This window comes from Pteropus alecto, unplaced genomic scaffold (assembly GCF_000325575.1).
Source record: "Pteropus alecto unplaced genomic scaffold, ASM32557v1 scaffold138, whole genome shotgun sequence".
NCBI lineage: Eukaryota > Metazoa > Chordata > Mammalia > Chiroptera > Pteropodidae > Pteropus > Pteropus alecto.
Window position 1 is genome coordinate 94,624 of NW_006441525.1, and position 15,017 is coordinate 109,640.

Here is a 15,017-nt window from a genome sequence, read left to right on the forward strand (position 1 = left end):
AAGGGTAAAGGGCTTCAAATATATAGTGACAGAAGATTTGACTTTGGGTAGTGAACACACAATGCAATATACAGATGATGTATTATAGATTGTACACTTGAAACCCATGTAATTTTATTAACCAATGTCACCCCAATAAATTTAATATTTTTTTAAAAAAAAAGCTAAATGAAAGTAGAAAAAAGAGTAAATACTGTATGATGTATATAAATTTCTAGAAAGGCAAAACTATTGCAATAGAAAGTATATGAATGGTTGACGGGTGCCAGGGAAATGGATAGGGGGAGAAGAATGACTGCAAAGAGCTACAAGGTAACTTTTTGGGGTGACAGTTATTTTATATCATTATTTTGGTGGTGGTAATAACCTACAGACATTTCCAAAATTCATCAAACTATATACTGAAAATTACTTTTACTTTGTTAATTATACCCCAATAAAAGTAATTTAGAAATTAAAACGGAGAGAAAAAAAAGAATTGCATTCTAAAGGGAGTCATGTGGTAAGGCCTGCTCACCCGGTGAGACAAGGTGGCTGTAGTTCTCCAGCATCACATTTCTGTACAGGGTGCTCTGAGAAGCGCCTAGGTATTGCCACTCATCTGGGGTGAACTCTACAGTCACATCCTTAAATGACACTGATGCCTGTAACAGCATATTTTTTTATTCAATCTGGATTCAGAAACAGGTGACATAGCAAATACCATTGAAAGTTAATTTGTATCAGGTCTACTGTTGAGAATTTAAAACAAAATTTTATAAAGGATACCTATTATGTCCCTATCGTTGTCTTACACTTTGAGAGTACTAACATAATTGGCACAAATATTATTTTCATGCCCTAATGTATTTGTATTTATTTCTAAGTTATATACCATAGACTGTCAGTTAATATACTAATGCTAAAGTTTAGTGCCTTGTTTTTTAGATAGTTTTATAACCAGGCTCTCCGTAATCTTTTCCTGTACCCCAGTGGACTGTCCTGAGCACTCTCTAGGGTACACATATCCACTTGGAGTTCTCTGCTTGAGTATGGGAAACCAACAACAGATTCACGCAAGCCCTGGAAGTAGTATGCATCATCGGACTTGTTTTTCTGAAGCAATGCTCTGCAGGAAGAATAGAGAAAGTCTTACACAGCAAAACAGAAGAGACCCATTTAAGGACCTCGAGGGCATTATGCTAAATAAAATGAGTCTGACAGAGAAAGAAATACCATATAATCTCTCTAATATGCGGAATCTTAAAAAAAAATCCTAAGCACATAAATACCAACTGCAGATTGGTGGCTGCCAGAGGCAAGGGATGAGGGATAGAAAAATGGGTGAACTGTTTTTGTTTTTGATTTTTTTTATTGAATTTTTTTTAAAAAGAGAGATGAACTATATTAAAGTAAAAAATGGGAAAGTGATTTCTATAGAAAAAAGAACAAAATTTTGATCATTATAATTTCGTACAGCTGTACATAGAGAAGCTGCATGAGCAACAGGGTAATTGCTGATGCCATTGTGAGATAAGAGAAAATATGTATACAGACAGTTCTTGACTTAACTTTTTAACATTATGATGGTGTGAAAGTGATACACATAATAAATTACATAGGTATTCAACATTTATTATAAAATAGGCTTTGTGTTAGATGATTTTGCCCAACTGAAGGTCAATGTAAGTGTTCTGAGCATGTTTAAGGTAGACTAGGCTAAGCTATGATGTTTGGCAGGTTAGGTGTATTAAATGCATTTCTGACTTACTATGTTTACATGTTACCATAAGTAAAGGACCATCTGTATATATTGGTCTCTGTGCCTGGTTCCTGGCACAGAGCTCCTAAAACCCTCGTAATAAGTGATAAGAGCACTAGAAGCATCCTTTGTTCTAATGAGGTGACTCTGGGTGTGCACATGGATGAATGCCGATCACCAGAAAGACCAAGTCATAAATAGAAGCTTGGAATTTTCAACACCCCACCCTACCCCCCACCACACAATGCCTACATAATTATTCATCCATAAAAACCCCAAAAGTAGGCATCTGGATAGCTTCTAGGTCAATGAATACATCCATGTATCGGGAGAGTGATGCACCCCAACTCCATGGGGACGGATGCTCCTGTGCTCAGGACCATCCCAGACCTCACCCTATGTATCTCTTCATCTGGCTGTACATCCATGTATCGGGAGAGTGATCCACCCTAACTCCATGGGGACGGATGCTCCTGTGCTCAGGATCGTCCCAGACCTCACCCTATGTATCTCTTCATGTGGCTGTTCAACTGTATCCTTTATCACACCCTTTCATAAACTGGTAAATATAAGTGTTTCCTTGAGTTATGAGCCGCTCTAACAAATTAATCGAACCCACGGAGGGGACTAGGGGAAACTCAGATTTACAGCCAACAGGTCGGAAGCACAGGTGATTACTGGGACCTGCAACTGGCATCTGAAGTGGGCTGGGAGCAGACTTTTGGGAATGAGTCTTTATCTTGGGATGTGATGTTATTTCCAGGTAGACAGTGTCAGGTGAATTAAATTGTAAGACACTCAGCTGATATTTCAGACAACTGCTTAGTGGGGAAAAGATCTCACATATTTAGTGACCAGAAGTGTCAGAAGTAAGTATTCTGTGTGAATAGTAAAGGAGACACACAGGAGGGAAGACTACTGGGTTTTTCTAACTCAGCTATACATTGAGATTAGAAAAACAAAAGTCAGTAACAGGCAGAGGGTCATAGTGAGGCAGATGTTCTTCATTTGCGCTCAAAAAATCTATCAAAATAGAGGTGGAATTATACACTGCATTGTTGGTTACATGATTTTGGAACATAAAGGGAGGTTTAAAATTGATGTATAGAGTCATTGCAATCACATACAAAATCAAAGCACATTTTGAAGATAGATATGTGGATTCTAAAAGTTACATGAAGATATAAAAGACTTAGACTATCCAATACAATTAAGGAAAAAGAACAGGGTTGGGAGATTCACAATACTGACTTCAAGACTTATTTTAAAGCAACAGTAATCAAGTCAGTATAGTATTAGCAAAAGGACTGACACAGATCAACAGAAGAGAATACTGACTCCAGAAACAGAACCACAAATAATATAAGTTTAAATGATTCTCAACAAAGGCACCAATTAATTCAATGGAGAAGGTATATTCTTTTCAACAAATGTTGTTGGAACTATCAAACATACAGAAGCAAAAATAAATAATCCTGATCTATACAATGCCTCATAAATAAAAGTTAACTTAAAATGATCATAGATCTATAATTATAAAACTTACAAAAACATGAGGGAAATCTTTGTAACTTCTCAGTTTAGGAAAAGATTTTTTACATATGATCAAAAATGCACAACTAAAAATAAAGACTAAAAATTTTGAAAACTTGATCAACTAAACACTTCCGCTCTTTCAAAAACACATGGTGAGACAAAAACATGAGAGACCTATGATCATTTAACAAACTGATTTGATACTCAAAACTGTCACACAAAAGCCACCCCCCCCTGTACATAATAAAAAATTTTTCTCGTATAACATATAAAATGCAGGGAAAAAAACATCACACAAAGGGTAAAAAAAAAAAAGCATGAAAATGTCCCATTCTTTTATAAGCCTAATAAAACCATAACATCAAAATTAGGAATATGGGAAAAGGAAATTCTATAATTTCCTCACCTAACTTGTGACACAACTACTTAGTTATAAGTACAAGCAGGAAGATCCCAGCCAACATGTATACAAAGCAACTCATCAGTAAGTAGGGTGAACACAAGAAATGGATAATAAATTAATATTAGAAAATTCATCATGCCACTCATAACATTAAAGGAAATAAGCTATGTCTTTATTTCAACAGATACAGCAAAAGCATTCAATATAATTCAAAGCACATTCATGACTAAACTGAAATCTAACCAAACTGGTAATTAGAGGGAATATACTTTTCAAAGGTTTCCTAACAAGAGCCAATAGCAAACATCAGAGCTAATGTTGAAATTATTTATCTTCCCTCAAGACTGGCTTCATTTCTATTTCTCCTTTTGCATTTAATATATAGACCCTTATAAACATAAATCCATTACAATGCAATGAAGGAAATAAAGAGCTCACCTGAGATGTGTTCATTTTGCTGCTCTTGGGAGAATGTAGAGGACTGGTAAGGTTCACCTGGGAGGCCTAGGAAGGACCATGCGGAGGCAGCACCACCTATCCACATAAGACTCAGAAGTGGTCATGTGGACTAAAACCTATGTCTTTTCATAGACTAAATGTAAACTTTTCTATGGTTAAACGATAATGTAGTTATTTTTCTGAATGACTACCAAACAACTAACACAAGAGAGAATTAGTTACAGTAAAGTACAGGAAGGATAAGACATTACTCTTGCATTAAAATGAGCATAGCAAAATACTCAGGCTGTATCACTTAACTATTTTCCTATTAACACTACTTACTTCTCCAAGGAGAAAATCCACAGAAAGCGCAGTAAAAGGAATATGAAATGCTTTAAGGCAAGAATTTTTCATTAGTTTTAACTGGGTTACAGTTTCTCAAAAGATCCTTTCCATAACATATTTTTGGTGACTTACCTGTGAGAAACTGAACTGCACATGTTTTCCTCCGGACTCTGTCACAAACTGGCTGTCCCTTGACAAGTCATCGAACCACTCGGGTCCAATTGCTTGAAAGCTTTCAAGAGTCGGAAGTAGATCACCATGGAAACTCCTCGTGAGCCATCCTTTTGGGATTTCGTGAAGTCAGAATAAGTCAATAATGTCACATTGGCACATGTGAGAGCCAGCAGTGTCTGTAAAGAGTGAAGAAGAAACCAGGGTCCATTTAGCAATAATGCAGACAGAATTTCCACCCTCTGGCTGGACTCCAAACCTCACCCTCACAAGCTCCCCCAGAAAGTGGACTGTCCTAGACAACATACCCTTGGGCTGCCCTAGCTCACCTTCCTCTTCTCAGAGCTGGCCCAAATACTCCACTGTCACACCACAGTGTGGTGGCTACTGGATGTAGCAATACCTCTAAATTTGGGCAGAGGAATCAAGAACTTCTGAAGTGCAAATTTAGGCCCTGCTCCTTCCTGTGTTTATTTATTTATTTATTTTTGCCTCTGCCCTGAAGCTCTAGTGAGGAGGATAAGAACAGAGAGGTATTCTCCCCCAGGAAAAATCTCTGTTGGAGAGGTATCCTTAATTCTTACAACGCAGGAGATGCTTTGTTCCAAAGTAAATGTTTCTCAAAATGTGGGACGTGGGTCTGGGAAACAAATTCACTTTAGGGCCACAAATCTGACACTCTTGGAATTCACTATAATTTCAGACTTCAAATGCAGACAACTTGGCAGTGCAGAAAGAGCTAGGAACATCTGTCTGACCCAAGGATTCTGATGAGACAGCAGAAATTCCAGAATACATTTGACAGTAGTGAGAGTCCATTCATTCACTTCCAATTTCATCCCTGGAAATTCAGGGACAGATCATTCTGTTAAGTGCTGTGAAGGATGTAATGCTGGGTTTAGGTAAGTGTGGTATTTAAATGAATCCTGAGATTTAAAGCACAACTGCCCTTAATTTGTAGTTCCTTCACTGCTAGCTTGTGAATAGAGCACATTGCTCCAACCTGAGCATCGGTTGCTTTTTTTTTTATTTTTAAGTAGATGGTTATGCCGACCTCATAAAGTGGTTATGAGGTTTATTTAAGCCACCCAGTGAATAGAACTAAGTGTCTTTTGAATATAATTGCAGTTGTTATTTACTCAGTTGGCTATTTGCTTTACAACCGATAACATCTCAGAACGCCATTAGTTTCAGATGAGAAACTGGACACTTACCGCGGTTCCTTCTGTCGCCCCCACCTACAGGTGGCAGAGCTGGATTTTACCCAGTCTTTCTGGCTACAGAGCTCGGGCTCTCACTGCAGACTCACCTGCCCGCGCTTTCTGGCAGCTCTCAGTCACCATTCTAAACGCGCGTTCCCCTTCTGCCACCCGCACAGGCTTTTCTCCGGTACGGGTGCAGGTGGGGCCGGCCAGCATCGAGTACCTGCTACTGACCGGGCTGAGCCCCACCGATGCCCCGGAAGTCCGAAGGGCCGGGGTACCACCCCAAAGGTCCGGGCGGGCTGAAGCATTCAGGATCCCGCCTGACGGATTCCCGGGGTTTCCCGTTTCCTCCTCTCCAGCCACAAGCTCCACCCCGTTTCACGATGCTCCCCAGGCCGCCCAGATTTCCCATCACCCAGGGCTCTAACTTGAGGTGCGAATCCTCGGCGATGGCGCAGAAGAGGACGTCTGTATGGTGCTCTCCAGGTGACGAAAGAGGTGCGGAAGCAGGGAGGCGGGACTGACTAGAGCTGTACATGCGCAGGTAGAGCCCAGAAGACCCGTTCCCAGGGTACTGCGCGGTGGGCCAGTTCCATCCAAGACTACATTTCCCATGAAACTTCTACTCCTTTTCGCGATTTGGCAATGTTTCCACTTACTTAGATGGTTGGAAGATGCTGTCCTTGACGTTTATCTTCTTCCCGTATTGTCTCAGAATCCCCAAACGTTAGGAGTTAAACTTGAAGTTTACCGCCAATACAATGCATGGTCCTTGATCAAACCAAGATTGAATAAACAACTGCTGTCAAAGATATTGGGGACAATTGGGGAATCTTGAATATGCACTGGGTTACTAGTAGGTGTAAAAATAATATTGAAATGGCAGAGGAAAAGTGCTGGTTTTATAAAAGCATGCATAGTAAAATAAGATCGAAATTATATCTCCGTAAATTTATTTCATAAATTTTCAGGAAAATCAATTAGGCAAAGCAAATATGGCAAAATTATAAGTATTTTACATAGGGGAAATAGGTGAAGATAAACGCAGATTGTATCGTTTTCTAAATGCTTGAAAACTTTGCAAAGTGAAAAAAACGGGGTAGACAAATGTGGGTACTACCTTCATCAATGTACCTTTTAATTCAAAGCTGCCATGAGAGTTGAAGGTTCATAGAGATATAAGGAATAAGGCTGTGAAATAAGAATAAAATAACTTAAAATGGAGCACAGTAGATACTAAGTGAAAAAGATTTTCTCTCCACCAAACTCTAGCTAGGCTCCTCTAAGCCTGATTCTCAACTAGGCCTATCAACTTTGGCCTGTAAAGATTTGAACAAAACACACTAATAGTTCAAGGTCTCATCCCTAAGATGATGTTAAGCCCCTTTAAAGTGCCTGCCTGAAAAAAATCAAGGCAGCCAAAGCCTTTGTAGGCCACAGCCAACAGCTAAAGTTAGGGCCCCTGTCTCCCAGTCTCTGTGAGAGGGTAGGAGCTTAATTTCAATAAGTACCAGTTAGTGAACCCAGATGGATTTCACATGGACCGATCCCCTCTTGCTGTTTTTTTTAATTTTCACTTACCCTGCTCTACTGAGCCCTAGCTCACCCCTATTTCTTCATTCTCCCTTTTAAACTCCCAGTCACCTCTGTACAAATTAAAGTTGAGTTCAGTTCATGCTGGAACTGTTGCAATTGTATATTATCAATTAAAATCTGTTCTTCCCGCTTTAATTTGTGTCCATTTTGGTTTATCTTTGACATACAAAAGAATAGTATCTATAAGCAGCAGGGCTTATCTAAGGGGAAAAAAGCAAATAACCGTTTTAAAATTACATAAGTAACATGAAAATATGCAAAACCCAACATAAGGAAATAGTTACTATGCAAATCACTCACATCCTAGAGATGATCCTAATGAAACCCAGTGTGAGCATCTTGTCTTGTTACCAAATTAGGGGCCATATGATTGTAATATTGTAGGAACTTCTTTTGATTAAATTACATATAACGAGCATACTTTTGGTAAATATTTTATAGCATCGATTATTTCTTATTTCAATGACAGATTTTTTTTTTCTTAATTGAATTCTACACACTGGGAGAAGAAAATGAATAAAGCCATCAGAAACTTAGTGCAATCTATGAGAACACAGCATAAAGCTTTGCTCCTGACATTAAAGAGAACTCAAATAAATGACAGTTTTCTACATGAAAACATTAAAGATTTCTTGCCAAAATACAGATTTGAATCTCAAAATATTTTGTCATCTTGTTTTCTCCGACATATTTTTTACTTTTTAACCAAAAGGAACTAAACAATGTCATTAGGACAAATATAAGCAACAATTGAAGTATTGAAAAACACAGCAGTGTCGCTCACACATTAATACATATGCTGTTGCTAAACCACTAAACAATTTTGCTGCAATAATACAAGTTCAGGAAGAAGAGAAAGTAAGAAGGTAAAATGTGTCTGAGCTGGCATTCAGAGCAGTTGGCCAAAGAACCTTCAATCACCTTGTTAGGAAAACCAGACAAGGTACTGAGACAAAGCAAGTCCATACCCACAGCTCTCATGTGAAACAAATAACTTTCAAGATTTAAACATTTCTAAGAAATTACTAGTTCTTCAATAAAACATAGGTTTTTATAAATATAAATGTATATCCATAAACCCTCAGCTCCTTTCCTAGTAATGCTTGCCCCCACCAAAAGCACTTACATCTTACATCAGTGCATGACACCTGGTATCATAATTTAGCTCTCAGCCCCACAACAGACGTCTTATAGGCATCATGGGGTCTTGGCTTGTATACCTTCAACCCAACTCTTGGCCAAGGACCCATTTTGAATTCAAAACAGACCTCTGCCACTCCTTTCTCCCTCATAACACACACACACACACACACACACACACACGAGCTTCTTTGTCTTAAATACTTTGTCCCATGAATTCCAGTTTCTTCTTTAGTTCAGCAAGTCCACTACCCAACTTGAGCTCCAACTCTTTGTGCAAATTAGAAAAATATCTGCAAAGCAAAGAGCCAGGAAATTGAGGATCTAAAGGTGTGCATCTCTCTTCTCTCAAGTATCACTGCCCTGAAATGCCATATTTACAATGCCTGAAACCAGTGGCTTCCTATTATTTTAAATTTTATAGTACTTGTTTTTGGTAATGGCCAGACTGGTACAACTTATTCTCCGTTGTCAGAGCTGAAATCTCAGGTATTAACTGCATTTTTAAAAACTATGATAAAATATACATAACATAAATTTTACCATTTTAACTATTTTTAAATGTATAGTTCAGTGGCATTAAGTACATTCATTCATACTACTGTGCAATCATCACCCCTACCCATCTCTAGAACTGTTTCAATATCCAAAACTGAAACTCCACGCATTTAACAATGACACTCCATTTCCCTCACCTCTAGCCCCTGACAGCTACTGTTCTTTCTGTCCCTATGAATCTGACTAGGTACCTCATGTAAGTAGAATCATAGTTTTCTTCTGTGTCAAGCTTATTTCAAATCATGTCTTCAAAGTTCATCCATATTGTAGCATGTGTCAGAATTGCCTTCCTTTTTAAGGTTGAATAATATTCCATTGTATGTATATACTATATTTTGTTTATCCATTCATCTATCAATGGGCACTTGGGTTGATTCCACATTTTGGCTATAGTGAATAATGCTGCTATGAACATGGGTGTACAAATATCTGTTTAAGTCTCTGATTTGTGGCTATATCAAATGATAATTCTATGCTTAATTTTCAGAGGAACCACCATACTGTTATCTACAGGGGCTACACCATTTTATATTCCCATCAGCAATACACAAAGGTTCCAAGTTCTCCACAGTGTCACTAACACTTGTTTTGTGTGTTTTTGATAATAGACATCTGAATCGGTATAAAGTAATATCTATTTGTGGCTTTGATTTGTGTTTTCCTAATAACTAGTGATGCTGAGCATCTTCTCTTGTGCTCATTGGTTATTTGTATATCTTCTTTGGAGAAATGTCTATTCAAGTCCTTCGACAAGTTGTTAGTTTTCCTGTTTTTGAGTTTTGGGAGTTCTGTAAATACTGCATATTAATCCTTTATCAGATATGTGATCTGCAAATATTTTCTTCCATTCTCTGGGTTGCTTTCACTCCATTGATGGTGTCTTTTGGTGTGCAAAAATTCTAAGGTTTCATAAAATCCAACTTGTCTATTTTTCTTGCCTATGTTTTTATGTCATATCCAATAAATAATTGCTAAAAGACATGTTATAAATTTCCCCTTATAAATCTAAGAGGTTTATAATTTTAACTCTTACATTTTGATTTTTGATTCATTTTGAGTTAATTTTTGTCTGTTAGGGAAAAAGGTGTTAGAAAAGGATCCAACTTCATTTTTTTACATATGGATATCCAGTTTTCTCAGCATCATTTCTTTTTTTTATTTTAAAATTAATTTAAAATGTAAAAAGTTATTATTTTTTAAATATAATAACTTCTTTGGTAAAATTATACTGATTTATAAAAATTAGGGCAACAAACAAGAAAATAAAAAGAAAGCAAAAGTTATTCTGGTTCACAAACATCTACAAATCACAATTATTTTTACATTAGGTGAATACTAATAACAGATGTATATTAATACTTATGTAGAAAGAAACCTAGATAAATGAAATCCCCAGCATCATTTCCTGAAAAGACTGTCATTTCCCTCATTAAATAGTCTTGATATTTTTATTGAAAGTCATTAAGCCATATGTGAGGGTTTATTTCTGGGCTCTCTGTTCCATTCCATCAGCCTATATGTCTTTATGCCAGTACCACAGTGTTTGATTACTGTAGCATTGTAGTAAATTTTGAAATCAGAAAGTATGACTCTTCCAACTTTATTCTTCCTTTTCACGAGTGTTTTGGCCATTCATAGTCCCATGGGATCCCACATGAATTTTAGGGTAGAGTTCTCAGTTTCTGCAACAAGAAATAAATAGGTCTACAGCCATGCTACCCTGAACAAGCCCGATCCCATCTGATTTCAGAAGCTAAGCAGGGTTGGGCCTGGTTAGTACTTGGATGGGAGACTACCTAGGAAGACCAGGTGCTATAGGCATAAAAAATACAAAAATATGGGATTGTAAACTGACAAGGTCCTTGCAATCTGTGAGGTCAACCAAGGGTTGCCTCGCCTGAAAAAAAGAAAAAAAAGAAAAAGTTAAAAAGTCATTGGGTTTGTGATAGGGACTGCATTGAATCTGTAGATATCTTTGGGTAGTACTGACACCTTAACAATGTTGCATCTTCCAATCCATAAATGGGGGATTTCTTTTTATTTGTTTCTCCTTTAATTTCTTCCAGCCATGTTTCATAGTTTTAAGTGTACGAATCTTTCACTTCTTTGGTTTAAGTTTATTCCTAAGTATTTCATTCATTTGGATGTTATTGTAAATGGAATCATTTGATTTCCTTTTCAGAATGTTCATCGCTAGTGTATAAAAATGCAATTGATATTTGTGTTGATATTGTACTCCACAACTTCGCTAAAATCTTTTATTACCCCTTTTTTTGTGTATGTGGATTCCTTAGGATTTTCTTTATATAGTACCATGTTACTAGTGAATATAGTTTTACCTCCTCCTTTCCGATTTGGATGCCCTTTATTTCTTTTTCTTGACTAATTGCTCTGCCTAGACTTTCCAGTACAGTATTGAACAGCAATGCAAAAGCAGACATCCTTGTCTTGTTCTTGATCTTAGAGGGAAGAGCTTTTAGCCTTTTGGCTATTGAGTATGTTAGCCATAGATTTTTCATATATACTCTTCATAACATAAATGTGGAAGAAGTTCCCTTTTATTCCTAGTATGCTGAATGTTTTTATCATGAAATAGTGTTGAATTTTGTCAAGTGCTTTCTGTGTCAGTTGAGATGATCATGTGGTTTCTTTCCTTTTTCTATTGTGATATCTCACATTGACAGATTTTTTTCATTGAACCACCCTTGCATTCCTGAGATAAATTCTACTTCATCATGGTGTATAAGCCTCTTAATATGCTGTTAGATTGAGTTTGCTAGTATTTTATTAAGAATTTTTGCATCTATATTCATACGGATGTTGGACTGTAGTTTTCTTTTCTTGAAGTGTCTTTGTCTGGATTTGATATCAGGGTAAGGCTGGCCTCATAAAATGAATTAGGAAGTATTCCATCCTTTTATATTTTTGGAAAAGTTTGTGAAGGATTTGCATTAATTCTTCTTTAAATATTTGGTGGAATTTTCCAGGGAAGCCATATGGTCCTGGACTTTTGTTAAAATTTTTAATTGCTGATTCAATTTTGTTACTTGTTATAGGTCTGATCATATTTTCTATTTATTCTTGAGTCAGTTTTAATAATTTATGTTTCTAAAAATTTGTCCATTTCATCTAATTTATCTAATGTGTTGATATATGTTTGTTCATAGTATTCTCTTATAATCCTTTTTATTTCTGTGAGTTTGGTAGTAATATTCCCACAGTCATTGATATCAGTTGTTTGCATCTTCTCTTTTTTTCTTAGTCTAACTAAAGTTTGTCTATTTTGTTGATCTTTTCAAAGAAACAACTTTTGATTTCACTGTTTTTCTATTCTCTATTTCATCTATCTCCATTCTAATATTTATTATTCCCTTTCCTCTGGCTAGCATTGGGTTTAGATTGCTCTTTTTTGTCTAGTTCCTTAAAATGTAAAGTTATATGATTGATCTGTGATTTTTTTAAGTAGTCATTTACAACTATAAATTTTCTGCTGAGCACTGCTTTTACTGCATCCAATTAGTTTTGATGTTTTGTTTCTTTCATTCCAAAATATTTTCTACTTTCCCTTCTGATTTGTTCTTTGACCCAGTGGTTATTTAAATGTGTATTGTTTGATTTCTGCTATTTACTTTTCAGAGTCCTTAGAGAGTCACTGTATACATTCTCTTGAGAATAGTTGCATTCAGTAGGAGACACAGGGTGAAATGTGCTTATTCCATCTTTAGAACTGGATACTTTTTTTCCTCTTTAGGAGAGTGAAAGAATTTAGAAAATTTTCTGTATTGAGTGGAGGACTGTAAGTAGATAGGCCAAAATCCAAGCAGCAGGAAGGAACCTAGGGATACTCAGTGACGTCATGAAATAGGAAACCATGGTGCTGGAGAAAAGTTAACTGGAAGAGAAAACCCTTTTCTGAAGACACGGGACTACAGTTGAATTTTGAGGATAAAATAAGCGTACATCAAAGTAAAGGAAAAGGGAACTACACGTTCACAGTCATGGGAAAGGTTGAGCTAAGATGTTTGTGGAGAGTTGTTATAGCAGGTACAAAAGCCATAGGAAGGGAGCCACAATCACTCCCTCATTCCCTCAGGGGTGGGTCCTCCACAGTGAGGCTTTTAGGGGACTGAGCTTTTACTTTAAGGTCCAGAACACCAGGAAACTCAGGCAGAAATTTGAACTATAGGATCCTATAGCCCAGGGGCTTTGTCAATCTTGCCTATCTCTAATACATTCTCTACCCCATTTCTTCCTTCCCTAAATACCTTCCATGGGAACTCTTAAAACTAGTTTCTTGGTAAACTCAGGGCAGAATCCAAAAGAAACCTGCAGGTTTCTAGTGAGCCTTTCTGGAATCCCTAATGGGCCTCTGAATCTCCAAAATCTGGCACAGATAGATTTCAGGACAAATCGGCTCTGGATCAGTGCTCTTTTAGGTCCTCCTCAGCCTTTCAAGGAGTGTGGCAGCAGCAGGCAATGCTCCACAGATCCATGTCCCTTACATTCCTGGAACCTGCTCCTGTCCTTAAGGATGAGACCATCAGGAACCAAACAACTTCCTTGAAACAGAGACTCCTCAGGAATCTCTGTTCTCAGCCACATAATTTGTGTGGGATAAGATTCAGAAAGGAAAGCAGAGAGAACCAAAGAGCAAGAAATTATTAGCATGCCCGTACCAAGTACTGCCTAGTGAAAATGGTTCCCAAATCAAAGTTCACGATCAAGATAAATGAAATAGTGCTCCTTTTGACATATACTAAAATTAGAACAATACAGAGATTAGCGTGGCCACTGCACAAAGATGACATGCAAATTCGTGAAGCATTCTTTATTTTTCTATTTGAAAGTTGCTGAGAGTTTAGATCTTAAAACTTCTCATGTCAAGAAAAAGATTTGTAACTATATGTAATACAGGAGCCCCAAGCCTGGAACTTGCACCTGGGCTCCAGATAGTCTGAAAAAACACCAGGAGGATTAGGGGGGGTGAGACACGCCATTGCTCATGAGGCAAGGAAGCTTCAGCAGCAGCCAGAGCTGCAAGAAAAGGCTCCCCACCAGGCAAGCAAGCAATGTTTTTATCACCAAGTGATGGGGGAGAGGGCGGGGCGGCGCTTTCCTCATTTTCTTTCTCAGGTGGATTGGAGCAAGGTGTGCTGCTTAGTTACAGAGCAGATAGCATCCATGAGAACGGCAGACCAACCACCTGCTTGAGCAGAGCAAAGTGATAATGTCCATGGGAACAGCAGAAAACATCCTTGGGACCAGGTACTACCGAGAGCGATTTGTGCACTGCCTTCCTTATGGCTACAGGCCAGGCAGTCATCTGCCTTCTGAGTACGTGGAGGTGCTATGTTCTGAGTTAACTCTACACTATGTATGGTGATACATGTTAACTAGACTTATTGTGGTGTTTCGCAGTATCTACTCCTACCTAAAAACAAAATGCCAAAGTGAGAGGCAATAAGCATTTATTGGAGATCCAAAAGAAAAGCTATTTGGGAAGCACTGATTCAGGCAGAAACCCAAACAGCATTCTGATTAGGAGGTAAAGGCAAGGAGTATTTATAAGAAAGAGAACGGGAATAATTACATGAATAGAAGGAAGAAATTTTATGGATGTTAATAAGCTAAGGAAAGGATTTTTATAGGAACAAATAAACTAACATAATGATGCTAATTCTAAAGAATGTCTTTGATTTTCAACTGGGGAGTCATATCTGCTTTTCTGTTAGCTTTGTAAACAGTTGTTTGGAACATAATGTTTCTTTCAGTCCAGTCCAAACATTATTTTGCCCAGTTTTAACATTCCAAAGGTTTGAAGAGTAAGGCATGCAAGGCAGTTCCTCTGGTATGGCAGCTCTACTCCATTTTGAAGTGGCTC

At 37.6% G+C, this 15,017-nt stretch overlaps 1 protein-coding gene and 2 pseudogenes across 1 annotated transcript in view; 2 read left to right on the top strand and 1 right to left on the bottom strand.

Moving 5' to 3' along the window:
* The window catches only part of ZNF782 (zinc finger protein 782), a 51,889-nt gene extending 47,756 nt beyond the window's left edge, over positions 1–4,133 (bottom strand). The window contains 2 exon segments of the mRNA XM_025051677.1: positions 518–644; positions 4,119–4,133. Of these exon segments, the coding sequence (XP_024907445.1) occupies positions 518–644; positions 4,119–4,133 (142 nt within the window).
* A 6,705-nt stretch (positions 4,134–10,838) lies between these two features.
* LOC112485420 lies at positions 10,839–10,957 on the top strand (annotated as a pseudogene).
* Positions 10,958–13,873: 2,916 nt separating this feature from the next.
* LOC112485418 lies at positions 13,874–13,972 on the top strand (annotated as a pseudogene).
* The last annotated feature ends 1,045 nt before the right edge of the window (positions 13,973–15,017 follow it).